We start from the raw sequence: 15,144 nt of genomic DNA, 5'->3' as shown, positions 1-15,144 counted from the left end.
ATCTCGGCCTTACCGTCCAGTGCCACGGAAGAGGTTCTGGAACACGTTCTGCCGAGACTGTGGCCGCAAGGGTCACATGTCTGCCAACTATGGAGGGTGCGCAAACCACCATATTCCTGCCATCGCAATGGCCGTCACCAATCCTTCTTCACTAGGACCCCCAGCTAAGGGCCCTATAACAGTCGCACCCCTCCAAAGCCATTATCCGTCAAGCCACGTCAGAGCCTACGACGACTCTGGCGCTCAAATCTCCCTGATACGGGAAGATCGAATCCCCTGAGGGGCTAATATTGACAGACGTCAACTGATAACCATTGAAGGCATCAATCCATTTAAACTGATCCTTCCGACCGTACAATTGAGAGTCACCAGACCTCGTTTCTCCAGAGTATGTACCCTTGCAGTTGCAAGCTACATTCCAGGAGGTTACGACCTCCTCCTAGGGCAAGACATGAAGTCTCCCTCACCGTTCAAAAAGCCTAGGGGTCCTAACCCCACGTCAAATCACTCCAAAGCACGGAGTCATCGAAATTCTACTTCCTCCAGGAAGTACGTCCACCAACAGTCTCCCCCGTTACCAAGGAGGGAGATTGACCATTCACAGTTCCGTTGCAAAACCTGCAACGTAATAGGGCACTCTACAAATTGGCCTAGGTGTCCTAGCCGACTACCAGCAGCGGACAATGTCCATTTTCCACAAGGCTTAGCCTTCAACAAGAGACAGGAGCCTCTGTCTCCCATTTCCAAGGGCACGCTGAGAGGTATTGCACCTCCGGTACCCGCCACAGGTCCAGTCGACCTCCACACTCTGCCAGTGCCACTTGGCAGCACTGAGCAGTGCCAAGCTCCGTCCAGCCTGGACATAGAGCCACCACCGAACTTGACTTCTGCACCCTGGCCCCGAGCTAGTGCCGGCGCCTAACCAAACCAAGGATCCTCCTACAGGAGATCCTCCAACAGGCATGGAGCTTACCGCAGCCCATGGCCAACCCAAAGTCCATGAGTCTTCTTCACCCTCACCACTGACGCCCGAGGATGAACCTCCGGCAGACCTAACCTTCATACCTCCTCTGGAAAACCAGGAACTGCCCGACCAGGAGTCAGCCGGGAGTTTTCCCCTTACGACGGCTGTCGCAGCAGCCGGAGTGAGGGCCTCCCCTGCAGTAGGTTCCACCTCTACGACGGTTGCTGCAGATACCGAAGTAGGGTGTTCTCCTGCAATCCCTCAGGCTACCACTGCCTCTGCTCCTGCCGCCGTTTCTGGCCTTTCCCCAGAGTCGGTGCCTCCGTCTACTCCTAGGACTGGTATAGCCAGGTCCTGGAGGAATAAGAAGAAGAAGAAGGGACGTAGCAAATCATTAACATACTAACAAAAGAGCCACATGCTCTCCTTGACACCTGTGCCCGAGGTACAGTGTCGCATTCAATTGCAGAGTGATCCTGGCACCTACCCAGAGAAGGTAGCCAGCCTGATCTCTGCCAGTAGCACTAACCCTCTAACCCCTAGCCATTGTAATACTAACCCTCACTTAAATATAATTACCTCATTGCATTTCCCTCCTGGTCAATTAACCACTCATCATCCCCACGCATCATTACCTCTCATTATGTATTTTAACAATTCCGTCGCTGAACTGCTGCTGTGCGTACCACACTCTGGAATGATTGCGTCTTCATTTAACTGTATTGAGTAGGTTAGGCTAATGATTTAGTACTAGGGCATTAGGTTAGTAGCAAGTAGAATTTTCAAGTAACCTTATCTAGGGGTAGAGTAGACTGTCGTCACAAGACAACCCGTAGTTATTACTTAGGCTAGACTACATTACTCCATTAAGTTAGTACACTTAGCATCTCCGCCTATACATTAGGTAGGCCACTGTAGTTAGCTGTATCGCCGCTCTACAGACTTCAAGTTAGAGTAGGGGAACTGGGTAGTCGAGACGATCAATCTATTTAAGCCAAGACCTTCACGCCCGAAAGGGAGTGAATGCCTTCTTAACAGGGGGAGCTGTGACGTGTATAGATAGTTCGTCTACCCAAATATCAATTAAATAATTTGATTTGGAAAACGGCAGCCATTTCTTAGATATTCAGCTGATTTTTTAGAAACGCGGGAACCAAAACCCGCCAGCCAGAGATAGGGGATTCCCCAGTTGGGGGAAAAGTGTCTTTTATCAGCTGTAGGGACGTATCTCAAAAGGGAAGGGTGTAGGCAGATTGGTACTTCTTAGACCTATACCTTAAGCTCTCTTTCCTGTGACCCCTCTGCTGGCTGTATGCTTGTTTTCCAGGATTTGCTTGATCGTGGGGGGTTAAGCTGACTTCCAACCCCCAAGCAACCCATCTGAATTCTGCCTCAGTCGCTGCGAGACGTGATCTCGGACAGAGGTCAAATTACCTGCCTTCCTGTTAGGCCTACCCAGGGTGTGAGTGGCGCGCCGATGACCCAGGCCTCGGACAAAGGGGGCCCCATACTTTTCTACAAAGAGCCACATTTTCTACAAAGGCCCACACTGAACACGACATCCAGGTACGTCTTGTGGAACAGCATATTGCCAGTCTCTCCCAACCTATTATCATTTTGATCCTCATTCTCCCAATTCAATTTCCAGCAACAAAAGGAATTCAATCCCTCCCTTTGTCCCTCTCACTGCCTCATGGCCGCATGCTTCCCCTTGTGTGATCGTCCCAGACCAATGGAGTCATTGCATACTTCAGTGAAACCTTAAAAGTTCCTTCTCCCCAGTATTAGAGAATTAATTAATCAAAGCAAGAAGTCATTTTTTCTTTTATGTCGTTTAATCTGGGATTCTTTTCCAGATTCCATGAGTCACGTGCCGTCTCTCTGCCCGCAAGTGTGCATTACCCCAAGTGAATGAAAATCAGCTTGAATTGAATGAGAGATTCTAAGCCCCAACGTGGGGGCCAATATCATTTACCTTTCCTCCAGGCCAGCACGGGCCTTTTTGTAAATATAAATATCTGTAAAGTAACGCGCTGAGTTTTCTGGCGACCTTCCCTCTAAAGAAATTAATGATAACTATCAGTTTACGGTAAAATAAAGCAATTCCCTCTTGAAATCCCTCAATTATTTCCGTTTACGTATCTAGCCTCTCTCAAGGCCCGCTATATACGTAAAACTATAAATATGAAATTTTCATTATTAAAATGAAGTTTTATTGTATACTAACCGAACAATTATAGAGCCGTGATTTCCAACGAGCGGCAGGATACTAAATTCAAATTTAGCGTGTCGGCGTCCGCCAACACTGGTGGTATATGCCTTGCAATCTCCCTACCACATCGCGGGAGAACCAGGTACAACTGCCCAGGTGAATCCAATTCTTTCTGCCCGTCCGTCCACTAAGGGGAGGAGGGTGGGTATAATCATAATTGTTCGGTAAGTATACAATAAAACTTCATTTTAATAATGAAAATTTCATTTTTATTGTAGTGTCTTACCGAACAATTATAGAGCTGATTACACATTTATGGGAAGGTGGGATTCAGTGGACCACTAGTATTTTTAAATGGTTACATTTATTGCATACCAGTAAACACTCAAGGTGTCTGTTGTACCTTCCACCTGTAAGAGAGCTACAGCAGACTGTTACTGCCTCTGGTCGGTGCTCTTCTTACTATTATATAGGAATTGGAATTTGACCAAAGTTAGCCTCTACAGGAGTGGAATCCTTCCGTAGTTCAAGCGAGTCAAGGCTGACTGACGGAGGATAGTAACAACAAAGATTGCCCTTGCCCTGGGCTAAGACCAGAAATTCAATCATACAAACATTTGTCACCAACACCAGATTTAAAAACATATATACCCAACCATTGTAAAATCTGACCTAACGACTGGTGGAGTATCCCAGGTACTCAGTACCCCAGCTTCCCTTGAACTCGACAACCTATTCAAGGTGAAAAGTTAGCATAGAGGTGACGACACCCCTGTGCCGTTTCTCCCAACACCATGCCAGAAACCGCCACCGGACCTAACGTTTTACAATTCTCGAAAACCGTTTCTATCTCTTTGAGATAATGACTCGCAAAACCGAATTCGATCTCCAGAACGTGCTCTGAAGAATCGAAGCTAAAGATAAATTCTTTCTGAATGCTAAAGAAGTTGCCACTGCTCTAACCTCGTGAGCTTTAACTCTCAGAACGGAAAGATTGTCGTTCTCGGACTGCGAGTGAGCTTCCCTGATAAGCTCTCTAATAAAGAACGATATAGCATTCTTAGAAAGAGGACGAGAGGGATTTTGAACGGGAGGCCGAGTCTTAGAAGATTGTCCTCTGATACCCTTAGTGGCAAACAGATACTGCTTAATAGCCCTGACTGGACATAAGAGCCTTTCTTCCTCCTCATGTCCAACCAAATCAGATAAGTTCCTTACCACAAAACTCCTCGGCCAAGGATTAGAAGGATTCTCATTTTGGCTAGAAGGTCAAAGATACCGAAAATACAGCATTGCCTTGAGAGAAACCGACTCTTTTGTCTATAGCGTGCAATTCGCTGACACGCTTAGCAGAAGCTAGTGCAATAAGAAAGAGTGCCTTCTTAGTCAAGTTCCTGAGTGAAGCCGACTTCAAAGGCTCAAACGGAAGGTGGCCCCATGAGGAACTTAAGCACCACACTAAGTTCCACGCCACTGTATCTTGCGGGAGCTTAGTGGTTTCGAAAGACCTAATGAGGTCCGACAGATCTGAATTGGAGGAAATATCCAAACCTCGATGTCGAAAAACCGAAGAGAGCATGGCTCTATATCCTCTGATCGTCGAAGGAGCCAGTTTCTTAGAGTTCCTAAGAATAGAAGAAAATCTGCTATTTCTGTTAAAGACGGTCGCAGAAGGTAGAGACTTTAGCACTTCTACACCACTCTCTGAAGATTCTCCACTTCCCTTGATAGAGTTTGTTAGAAGACTCTCTCCTACAACGAGCGATAGCTTCTGCAGCTCTTCTTGAAAATCCTTTCGCTCTGACAAGATTCCGGACAGTCTGAACCCTGTCAGAGCTAGAGCGGACAAGTTTTGGTGGAACCTCTTGAAGTGAGGTTGTTTGAGAAGCCACTTCTCTGGAGGAAGAAGTCTGGGGAAGTCTACTAACAACTGGAGAAGGTCCGGGAACCACTCTTTCCTGGGCAAAAGGGAGCGATTAACGTTAGCGTTACATTGCTGTGCGACATGAACTTGTTCAGCACCTCTCTTATTAGACCGAACGGAGGGAATGCATAAGCTTCCAGACCCGACCAATCCAACAGCAATTGCGTCCACCGACCAAGCTAGAGGATCTGGGACTGGAGAACAAAAGAGAGGAAGACGGTTGTTCCTCGATGTCGCGAACAGGTCTATTGACGGTCGTCCCCAAAGGCGCCAAAGTTTCTGACAAATCTTGTTGTCCAAAGTCCACTCCAGAGGTAACACTTGCTGTTGACGACTTAACTCGTCCGCCAGGACGTTCATCTTTCCCGGAACAAATCTCGGGACTAGCTGAACCTTCGCTTCGTTTGACCACAGGAGGAGATCCTTGGTCTACTTCGTACAGAGAGAAAGGACTGAGTCCCCCCCCTGTTTCCGCACGTACGAGAGAGCCGTGGAGTGTCGGAATGCACTGCCACTACTCGGCCTTCTACTAAGCTCCGAAACTGAAGTCCGTTGATTTCCCAGTAGGGCTCCCCAACCTGTGTCCGATGCGTCGGAAAAGAACTGTAGGTTCGGGAGGATGGGTCGTAAATCTAACCCTTCTTCCAACCTTGCTCGAGAGAGCCACCACCTTAGGTCCTCTTTTATTTGATCTGTGACAGGAAAGGTAATCGAGTCTGGTTGTGTCTTCCTGCACCAAGAGGCTCTCAGGAAAAACTGCAGAGGTCTCATGTGCAGTCTTCCCAACGTCACAAATTTCTCCACTGACGTCAATTTGCCCAGGAGCCCTCATCCCACTGATTGGGCAGAACTTACCTTTTTGTCCAAAAGAACTCCTGAACTGTCTCCAGACAGCCTTGGACCCTCTTCGGGACAGAAAAGCCCCGAAAAAACTTGAGCATTCAGAATCTCCCCAAATAAAGGATGCTCTGAGATGGAACCAACTGGGACTTCTGTTTGTTGACCAGAATTCCTAACTTTCTGGCAAGATCCAGAGTTGTTCCAAGGTCCTTCATGCACCGACTCTCTGATTCCGACCGGAGAAGCCAATCGTCCAGATAGAGGGAGATTCTACTCCTAATATGTAGCCAGCTTCCTATCGGGGATAGAACCCTGGTGAAAACTTGAGGAGCGGTCGCTAGTCCGAAGCAAAGCGTCCCGAAACTGAAACACCTTGCCTTCGAACATGAACCTCAGGTACTTCCGAGATTCGCGATGTATCGGAATGTGAAAATAAGCGTCTTGCATGTCCAGAGAGACCATCCAATCCCCCTGTCTGATGGACTCCAGAACCGACCGAGTGGTCTCCATATGAAATTTTGTTTTCTGGACATGCAAGTTCAGGGCGCTCACATCCAAACCGGCCTCCAGCCCCCTGATGACTTGGGAACTACAAAAAGGCGATTGTAAAAGCCTGGAGGAAAATCCCCTTCTATCTGTTCTATCGCTTCTTGAGAACAAGCGCTTCCACTTCTGCGGCTAGCGCCAGAAATTTGTCTGAGCCCGGAGAGTATGCCTGGAATGGAATGGCACAGGTGAGAGCGAGGGAGGTGAAACGAGAGGAATACGATAGCCGAACTTGAGTACTTGCACTACCCAGGCTTCTTGCTCCTCTGTTTTCCCATTCCTCCCAAAACAGAGCCAGCACCTGGCTCCACTGGTGCATGAAGAACCGAGCTTTCATTTGGAAGGTTTGTTAACCTTGGCCGAGGCCTTAGACTGAGGTCGTTCAAATTCGATTTCGGCCGAAAGAAGCGCTTGGGTTTTTCTCTCCCTCGAAAAGGCGCTTGGGCCAGAGGAGAAACCGAAGGAACAGTCTCCACAGGAGCTTTAGTCTCTTAGTAGACTGTGCCAGTAAATCCGAAGTAGATTTCTTATCTAGCGCCAGACGAAAATTGACAACACTACATCGTCTGGAAAGAGGTTATCTTTCACAAAAGGAGCAAACAAGAGAGCAGACTTCTGTTGGGACGTAACCCTTTTAGAAGCAAAGGAGCACCAAAGTTGCCTTTTCTTAAGGGTACCAAAGGCGATGACGAGCTAACTCATCACATCCATCCCTAATGGATTTGTCCGCACAGGACAGAACACCAATCCAATCCTCCGCTAACTCCTGGGAAAGAGAAGGACAGTCTTCGATCTTGGCCGCTAAAGCGCCAATAGTCCAATCAAGGAAGCTAAAGACTTCCACAAGTTTAAATTGATTCTTACAACGTGGTCCAACTCAGGCGCTGTAAAGAAAACTTTCGCTGCGGCGAAAGCAGATCTTCTAGAGGAGTCGATTAAACTGGAGAAGTCTCCCTGGGAGGAGGCAGAAACTCCAGAGAAGGAGCTTCCCCAGTTACATAAAACCTATACCTCTTACGAAGCAACTTAGAGGGAGGGTAAGCAAAAAGAGCCTTCCCTAAGTCTCTTTTCATAGACATCCATTTCTCCGTCTCTTTCAACGAATGTCTAACCGCTTTAGATAGAACAAGTTTTTGGGAGGAGAGGGTCTGAAGTTTTCCTCCTCATCAAAAAAGTCGAAGTTGGGGAGCGCGGAGCCGCTTTCTCAAAATAATCTGGATAAGATCACCAGAAGAAATCTAAGGAGACGTGAATAACACGAGAGGTGATGTGAATCCTCCTCCTCTCTTCTTCTTCATTCTCCGATACCGCCGAAAAGAAGTAGACGGAACTACAACCGGATCTGAAGGTTTCGAACCACCCTTGGACTCATTCATTCCGTTGGTTAACATCTCTAACTGCTTGCGCAAAGGCGCCAGAGACGAATCAAAAACAGTTAACGTAGGCTTGGAAGAGCCTAAATGTTCAGCAGGAGGCGGAAAAACTACTTGCGCCTCGCTCGGAGCCGCCGAAATTCGAGGCGAAACAGGCGCATCAGGTCGTAACAGACGGAAAAAGCGCCTAAAGAAACACCCTTAGAACTGCTAGCTACAGCGCTAAAACCACAATCTCTACTAGTAGATGGAGCCGAAAAAGGCACAGATTGAGGCGACGAACGAGCCGCTAACGGCCGAGGCGCAACCCTACTCTCAGGCTCCTTATACCGCTTGACTGGAGGAGGCGAAGAATCGGCGCCTGAACGCCTCTTTAAGGGACGCGAAACGGGCGAATCTCGCCAAGAGCGCCGTGCGACCGGAGACGAATCGCTTGAATCATTTGAAAGGCGTCTGACCGCAACACCTTTCCAACGCTTAACCGAGCCCTGTTGAGGCGCAACAGGCTCAACAAGAGAGGCGCCTGTCTGTGGGCAAATCCGACCGACTCCCTTGGACTTCCGGTATGTCTTCTCCCCGGTGCGGGGGAGCTGGACAGTGACCTTTGTCTAGGAGACGTGTCAGGACAGACAGACGCACCCTCAACTACACTCTTACCTGAGGCCGCTTTCTCCAAAACGTCTTAACTGAATTACCAAGTTGCAAAACCGTATTCGCTATTACCGAAAATTTCTGATCTAACCTCGATTCCAGACTGGCAATGGTGTCGGAAAGAAACTACACGGGAAGCCGGAGAAGGGGTAAGGGAGTTAGTAGGAGGAATAGGAGGTGTAGTTAAAGGACATAACAATTTGAGGAGAAACAGAAGGAACAGATGCATCGCAAGACGAAGCAGAGCTAAGTCTACTTTCCCTAAGCGTGCTTTTCTAATTCTGTCTTTAGCTAATTTCTCCGAGTATGAACTAAAAAACTTCCATTGAGAATCATCCAATCACTACTCGTTACATGTTCGATCTGCTGAACAAACCTGTCCCCCTACACTTAACACATTTAGTGTGAGAATCATACTCTAGCTTGGATAATCTAGTTTTACATCCTGAGATGCAAAACCTAACTCCCGACGGACTAGAATCCGACATGGCAACGCCTAAATAAAAGCAAAATAACAACAACGCCAAAAAAGAGGTACTTCACCAATTCCGAAGATCAAATCCACAAGAAAAAAGCGAAGCAAAGTTATCCAACCGCACCGACCACCGATGTTCACCGGACGCCGGCAGGAAAAGAAATTGAATTCACCTCGGCAGTTGTACCTGGTTCTCCCGCGAGTGGAGGGAGATGACGTCATCACCACCAGTGTTGGCGACGCCGACGCTGTAAATTTGAATTTTTAGTATCCTGCCGCTCGTGGAAATCACGGCTCTATAATTGTTCGGTAAGACACTACAATAAAAACTGAATTTACATTGAAATGGTTCTCTATGTATCAAAACATCTAAGAAAGGGAGGCAATTATCCTTCACATATATTAGATATTTTTTATAATAAACCCCACAAAAAGTTTTATGGTGTAACACGCAGAAAGAAAATCCTAAGAAAATTCTCAGTTTACCTTATTTTAATGGATTTGAAACCATTAAATCATTGTCAAAAGCTTTTAAGGTCAACCTTGTTTTTTCCTTTAATAACACACTAAAAGGAATGTTGATAAAAAATGGCCCCAGGGAAAGCAGCAACATAATATATAAAATTCCAGGTATGGACTGCCCCTCTTTTTATCTCGGACAGTCAAGCAAGGGCTTAGAAGTAAGAATATACCAGCATAAATATTCTGTAAAAACTGGGCAAACATCTAATGCAATATTCATTCATTTAAGTGAAAACAACCACCGAATAAATTGGATTGGAAGTTCAGTAATTGCAAGGTCAAAAGATGTCCTATCACGAAATCTTTTAGAATCTGCCATAATACAACTTACTTCCCATTGCAATTTAAATATTAGTCGTGGCCTATTTCATTTAGACCCTTGTATTTGTAACTTGTTTAAGAATGACTCTCGAAGATATAATTACAGACTTAAATACAAATTAGTTGCCCTAGAGATATCTTCATTGTATATGTATGTTTAATATGTATTGTGAATAAGTTTTTGACTCATCTTTTTATTTTTTTTAAATTGTACCCATATTTATGCTTGTTTGGAAAGGTTACTCATTCTCCAGGTGTGCCGGATTCTAGGTACTAATCTCCTTATAATCCCTATCTGTCAGTTATACGAGCTTTCCTGTACTGTCAATTCCTCATGCAAGTCAGTTTATCTGCTGAGTAAAGGACGTTGAGTCGAAAGATATTGCAGAAACTCCATTGTTTATTTTTCCTTTGTGGCTTATACCTTTATTTATGGATTTATCACGTTCCAAACTTTCGTGATTCAGTTATACACATGTATTAAAAAATTACCGTACTTATGTTACAAATGACGTTAAAGAGAATAGGACTGAAATATTCTTACATTACTATATCCTTACTCGCTATATAAAAAAGATTGGCAAGGGCATTTACTGCTAAATTTAACCTTTAAGTTTTAGCTGAAGCTGAGGAGAGAATGTTGACCTGCCAATGACTATTATCGTGCATTGGCAACATGGATGAAACTTGCAAACTTCGGTATAGTAACACCAAACTCAACCAAACAAAATTTGAGAGAAACGTGTTTTAATCAAAACTATTGGGCATGAATGAACACATTTCACTGTTTTCACTCCAAAAAAAGATAAAAAGTAAAGCTCGTAGTATTCTGACAACATCAAGTGAAAAATATCAAACGGAATCTGTTGATTTTTGTTTAATGTGTGAACGAATGTTTTGGTTAGGAATCAGCTGTGGGCGAATGCGAGGTAAGTTTGTTTTGCTGTCTTGAACTCAAATTAGAGTGGCTCTCTTGCTTCTAGTTACCACAAGTGAATCTCAAGATATTCTATTTATATGGGACATGGTTATTTTATGTTATACAGTGTTTTCAAGTCGAAATATCACTTAAATATATGGTTTGTGAACAAAATTTAGTTATTTTTTCGTTAGTAGATGGTGCCGAGGGCATGTTTACTTGAAAACACTTCGTATAACTTAAAATAACCTTGTCCCATATAAATAGAATATCTTGAGATTCACTTGTGCTAATTAGAAGCAAGAAAGCCGCTCTGATTTGAGTTCAACACAACAAAACAAACTTACCTTGCATTCGCCCACAGCTGATTTCCAAACCATAACACTGATTGCTATGTTTGTATTTTATAATACAAACAAATAGTAATATGATAATATACATATAATATTACTGGATGCAGTGAAGTAAAGCATAACTTTTTAAAAGACCCATGGATAAGATGCATATTCATTACGTTTGTATTATATCATATGTGATTATTACAAACTCTAATTTTATATCTCGGGTATGATGCGGCCCCCTTGAAATATAAATATATGCATTCATACATACGTATGCAGTTGTGACTCTATACTGACACCAAATATCTTAAACTATTCTTATAGTTCCTGAGTAAAATCAAAACTGTGACTGAATGATAAACATTTTTTTATGTCTCTTCTTCCTAGACACAATTTCTACCAATGCAAGAAAGAAAGATGTAACAAAAATATTCCTGAGAAATTTAGTTTTGGGTCAGCCATGGAGTAAGTGAAATAAGCTCTGAAAACCCAGGGACCTTTTAGCACAAACAGGTTACAGGCTAATCACCATTTTGTATTCAGCTAGAAATGAAGAGTTAGGGATTTCTCTGACCACAAAACTGGGTCAATCTTATGCACGTAACTGGTTTAAAGTGATTACAACCTACAGCCTCATAGGGATGAATATATAGTTACACACTAGAAATATTACATTCATAATGAATATTACTCCACTGTAAAAGCATCTGCAAAATAGGAACACAAATTTATAAAATAACAACAAATAAGCTACAGAAGCAAAGATAGTAAATTGATACTCACACTTGGTTCTTCAATTTGTGCAGACAGAATAACTGTGTGAATGGAGACATTACATGTAGATGTACTACTTGAATCTTTAGAAAGATCAGAAACCTTCATTTCTAAAACAGCACCCCAGGACCCAGCAATAAGACTACACAGGCTGAATCTGATCTCTACAGTATTCCTTGGCTCAATGAAGTAAGATGGCTTGAAAAAAAGAGCTGAAGTGCCCACATGCTTGTTGTTCACGGTTTCCTGAAAAAACACGTATACTAAGTTATAAGCATAATTTTTTTTTTTTTTGTTCACACAAACCCATTACATTCAGCCCATAAACAAAACTGTCCAAACAAAACTACAACCCCTTTGAGAAAACTAAAAATGGCAATGACTACTGCCCATGAGCAGATGTATGCCAACAGTGATCACAGCCAATATTTGTGTAGTTTGAATGATGCCCTGAGAAAAAGTGAGGTTAGAAGGTAGGAAGTCTTATAATCAATGAGCTTGCATTAAAAAAAAAAATTTTTAATTTTTTTTTTTTTTCATGAAAAACACATTTGGCACAATTAACACCCTTAAACGCCGAAAATTGTCTACCGTATGCCAGACGGCGTTCGCAAGTGAGCGCCGAAGTGGAAGTTTTTTTTTTTTTTTTTTTTTTTAAATCACAGCACGCTTGGTTTTCAAGATTAAGAGATCATTTTTGGTCCTTTTTTTGTCATTGCCTGAAGTTTAGTATGCAACCAACAGAAATGAAAAAAAATTTCATTATCATATATAAATATTGGGATATATGACAGCGTGAAAAAAAATTTCATATATAATTGTATACAAATTCCGCTGTGAGCAAAACGGTTAAAGCTAATGAGTTAAATTTTTGATGTATTGTACACTAAATTGCGATCATTTTGGTATATAACACATAGTAAAACGATCAAAGCAACACAGAGAAAATATTATCACAAAATGATGCATGAATTCGTAATGAGCATTCACCATAAATCGAAATATTGTGCTAGAGACTTCCCGTTTGTTGCAAAATTAAGGTAATTGACTGAATATTACTAGACTGTAAGTGTTGTAGCTTACAATTGCAGTTTTCGACCATTTCGGTTGAGTTAAAGTTGACCGAAGGACGAATTTTTTCTATTTATTGTTATTTATATGAAAATGTTTCAAAACTGATGAAAGCTACAACCATGGGTTGTTTTTGGTTGTATTCTACATGAAATTGCACACATTTTCATATATAAAACTTTATGTAACGGCTAATTTAAAATGGTGCCAACATTACGACATTCAGACAAAAAAATTTATGATTTTTTCGGAAGAGTTACCGCGCGAACGTTAAGGAAAAAGTTTATTTCATAAATTCACCATAAATTGAAATATTGTGCTAGAGACTTCCAATTTGTTGCAAAATAAAGGTAAATGATTGAATATTACTAGAATGTAATAGTTTTAGCTTACAATTGAGTTTTTTACCATTTCGGTCGAGTCAAATTTGACCAAATGTTGAAATTTTGGCACTTATCGTTATTTATATGAAAATATTTCAAAACTGATAAAAGCTACAACCATTAGTTGTTTTTTGTTGTATTCTACATAAAATTGTGCACATTTTCACATATAAAACTTGATGTAACGGCTAATTTAAAATAGTGCAAACATTACGCCAATCCGGTGAAAAAATTTCAGATTTTTTTCAGAAGTTACCGCGCGGAGGTAAGGAAATTTTTTTTTTCTTCATAAATTCACCATAAATCGAAATATTGTGCTAGAGACTTTCAATTTGTTGAAAAATAAAGGTAAATGATTGAGTATTACTAGAATGTAAGAGTTTTAGCTTACAATTGCATTTTTTGACAATTTCGGTCGAGTCAAAGTTGACCGAAGGTTGATATTTTGGCACTTATCGTTATTTATATGAAAATATTTCAAAACTGAAAAAAGCTACAACCATGAATTGGTTTTAGTTGTATTCTACATGAAATTGCACACATTTCCATATATAAAACTTTATGTAACGGCTAATTTAAAATGGTGCAAACATTACGACATTCAGACAAAAAAAGTATGATTTTTTCGGAAGTTACCGCGCCGACGTAAGGAAAAAGTTTTTTTCATAAATTCACCATAAATCGAAATATTGTGCTAGAGACTTCCAATCTGTTGCAAAATAAAGGTAAATGATTGAATATTACTAGAATATAAGAGTTTTAGCTTACAATTGCGTTTTTCGACCATTTCAGTAGAGTCAAAGTTGACCAAAAGTTGAAATTTTGGCACTTATCGTTATTTATATAAAATTATTTCAAAACTGATGAAAGCTACAACCATGAGTTGTTTTTAGTTGTAATCAACATGAAATGCGCACATTTTTATATATAATACTCCATGTAACGGCTAATATAAAATGGTGCAAAAATTATGTCAGTGGCAAAATTATTTCTTTGTGTCGCTGATGTTTTTTAGTGCGAGAAGAAAGAAATTCGCGCTTGGGCGCCTGGGAAACGATTGTAAACAAAACAACGCCTTGATCCGTGAGCTCCCAGCATCCCCCAAGGAGCGTGATTCAAAAGTTTTCGCCTGGTAGGCCTATAAGTATTTTTCCGCGATTAAAAACTTTTTATATCGACGCACCATACGTCCAATCGGCACCCAACAGACAATTTATGTCGACGTATAATACGTCAAATCGGCGTTTAAGGGTTAATCCAAAATTTGACCAGTCCAGCCAAATCCATAAATCTGGACTCATGATATAATCCTAATAAGACATTCAGTTGTGTGCTAATATGGATGGTTAGTAGAATTTAAAGTTCTTAGATTCTTTGGAACCGAGACATCAACTGCAAATTAATCTTGAAAGTACTGATATTTGTGAAGTTTCATCAATGGTATTTAAAGATACCTTCAGAACAAAACAACGCCTTGATCCGTGAGCTCCCAGCATCCCCCAGGGCACATGATTCAAAAGTTTTTGCCTGGTAGGCTTATAAGTATTTTTCCGCAAATTTAAAAAAAAAAACTTTTTTATATCGACGTACCATACGTCCAATCGACACCCAACAGACAATTTATATCGACGTTTAATACGTCCAATCGGCGTTAAAGGGTTAATATAAATTCCAATTTAGGAATTTAGTGGTGGGTTACAAGGAATTTTATTTGTGCTCAGAGGATGGATTCACCCAGTAGTATGTAATGGTGCTACTAACATGGCAGACTTTCTCTATATATGTATATATATATAATATTCATAAGAATCAAACCTTTCCTCCAGGC

At 42.0% G+C, this 15,144-nt stretch overlaps 1 protein-coding gene across 1 annotated transcript in view; it reads right to left on the bottom strand.

Annotated features, from left to right (window-relative positions):
- Positions 1-15,144, bottom strand: part of LOC135213918 (centrosomal protein of 192 kDa-like) — a 203,154-nt gene that overhangs the window by 77,525 nt on the left and 110,485 nt on the right. Inside the window, exon 12 of the mRNA XM_064248013.1 lies at positions 11,872-12,108. Coding sequence (XP_064104083.1) covers positions 11,872-12,108 — 237 coding nt within the window. The remainder of the gene's footprint in view (positions 1-11,871; positions 12,109-15,144) is intronic.

This window comes from Macrobrachium nipponense, chromosome 43 (assembly GCF_015104395.2).
Source record: "Macrobrachium nipponense isolate FS-2020 chromosome 43, ASM1510439v2, whole genome shotgun sequence".
Classification (NCBI taxonomy): domain Eukaryota; kingdom Metazoa; phylum Arthropoda; class Malacostraca; order Decapoda; family Palaemonidae; genus Macrobrachium; species Macrobrachium nipponense.
Note: the sequence above shows the minus strand (reverse complement) of the source record. Positions and strands in the feature narration are given on the sequence as shown.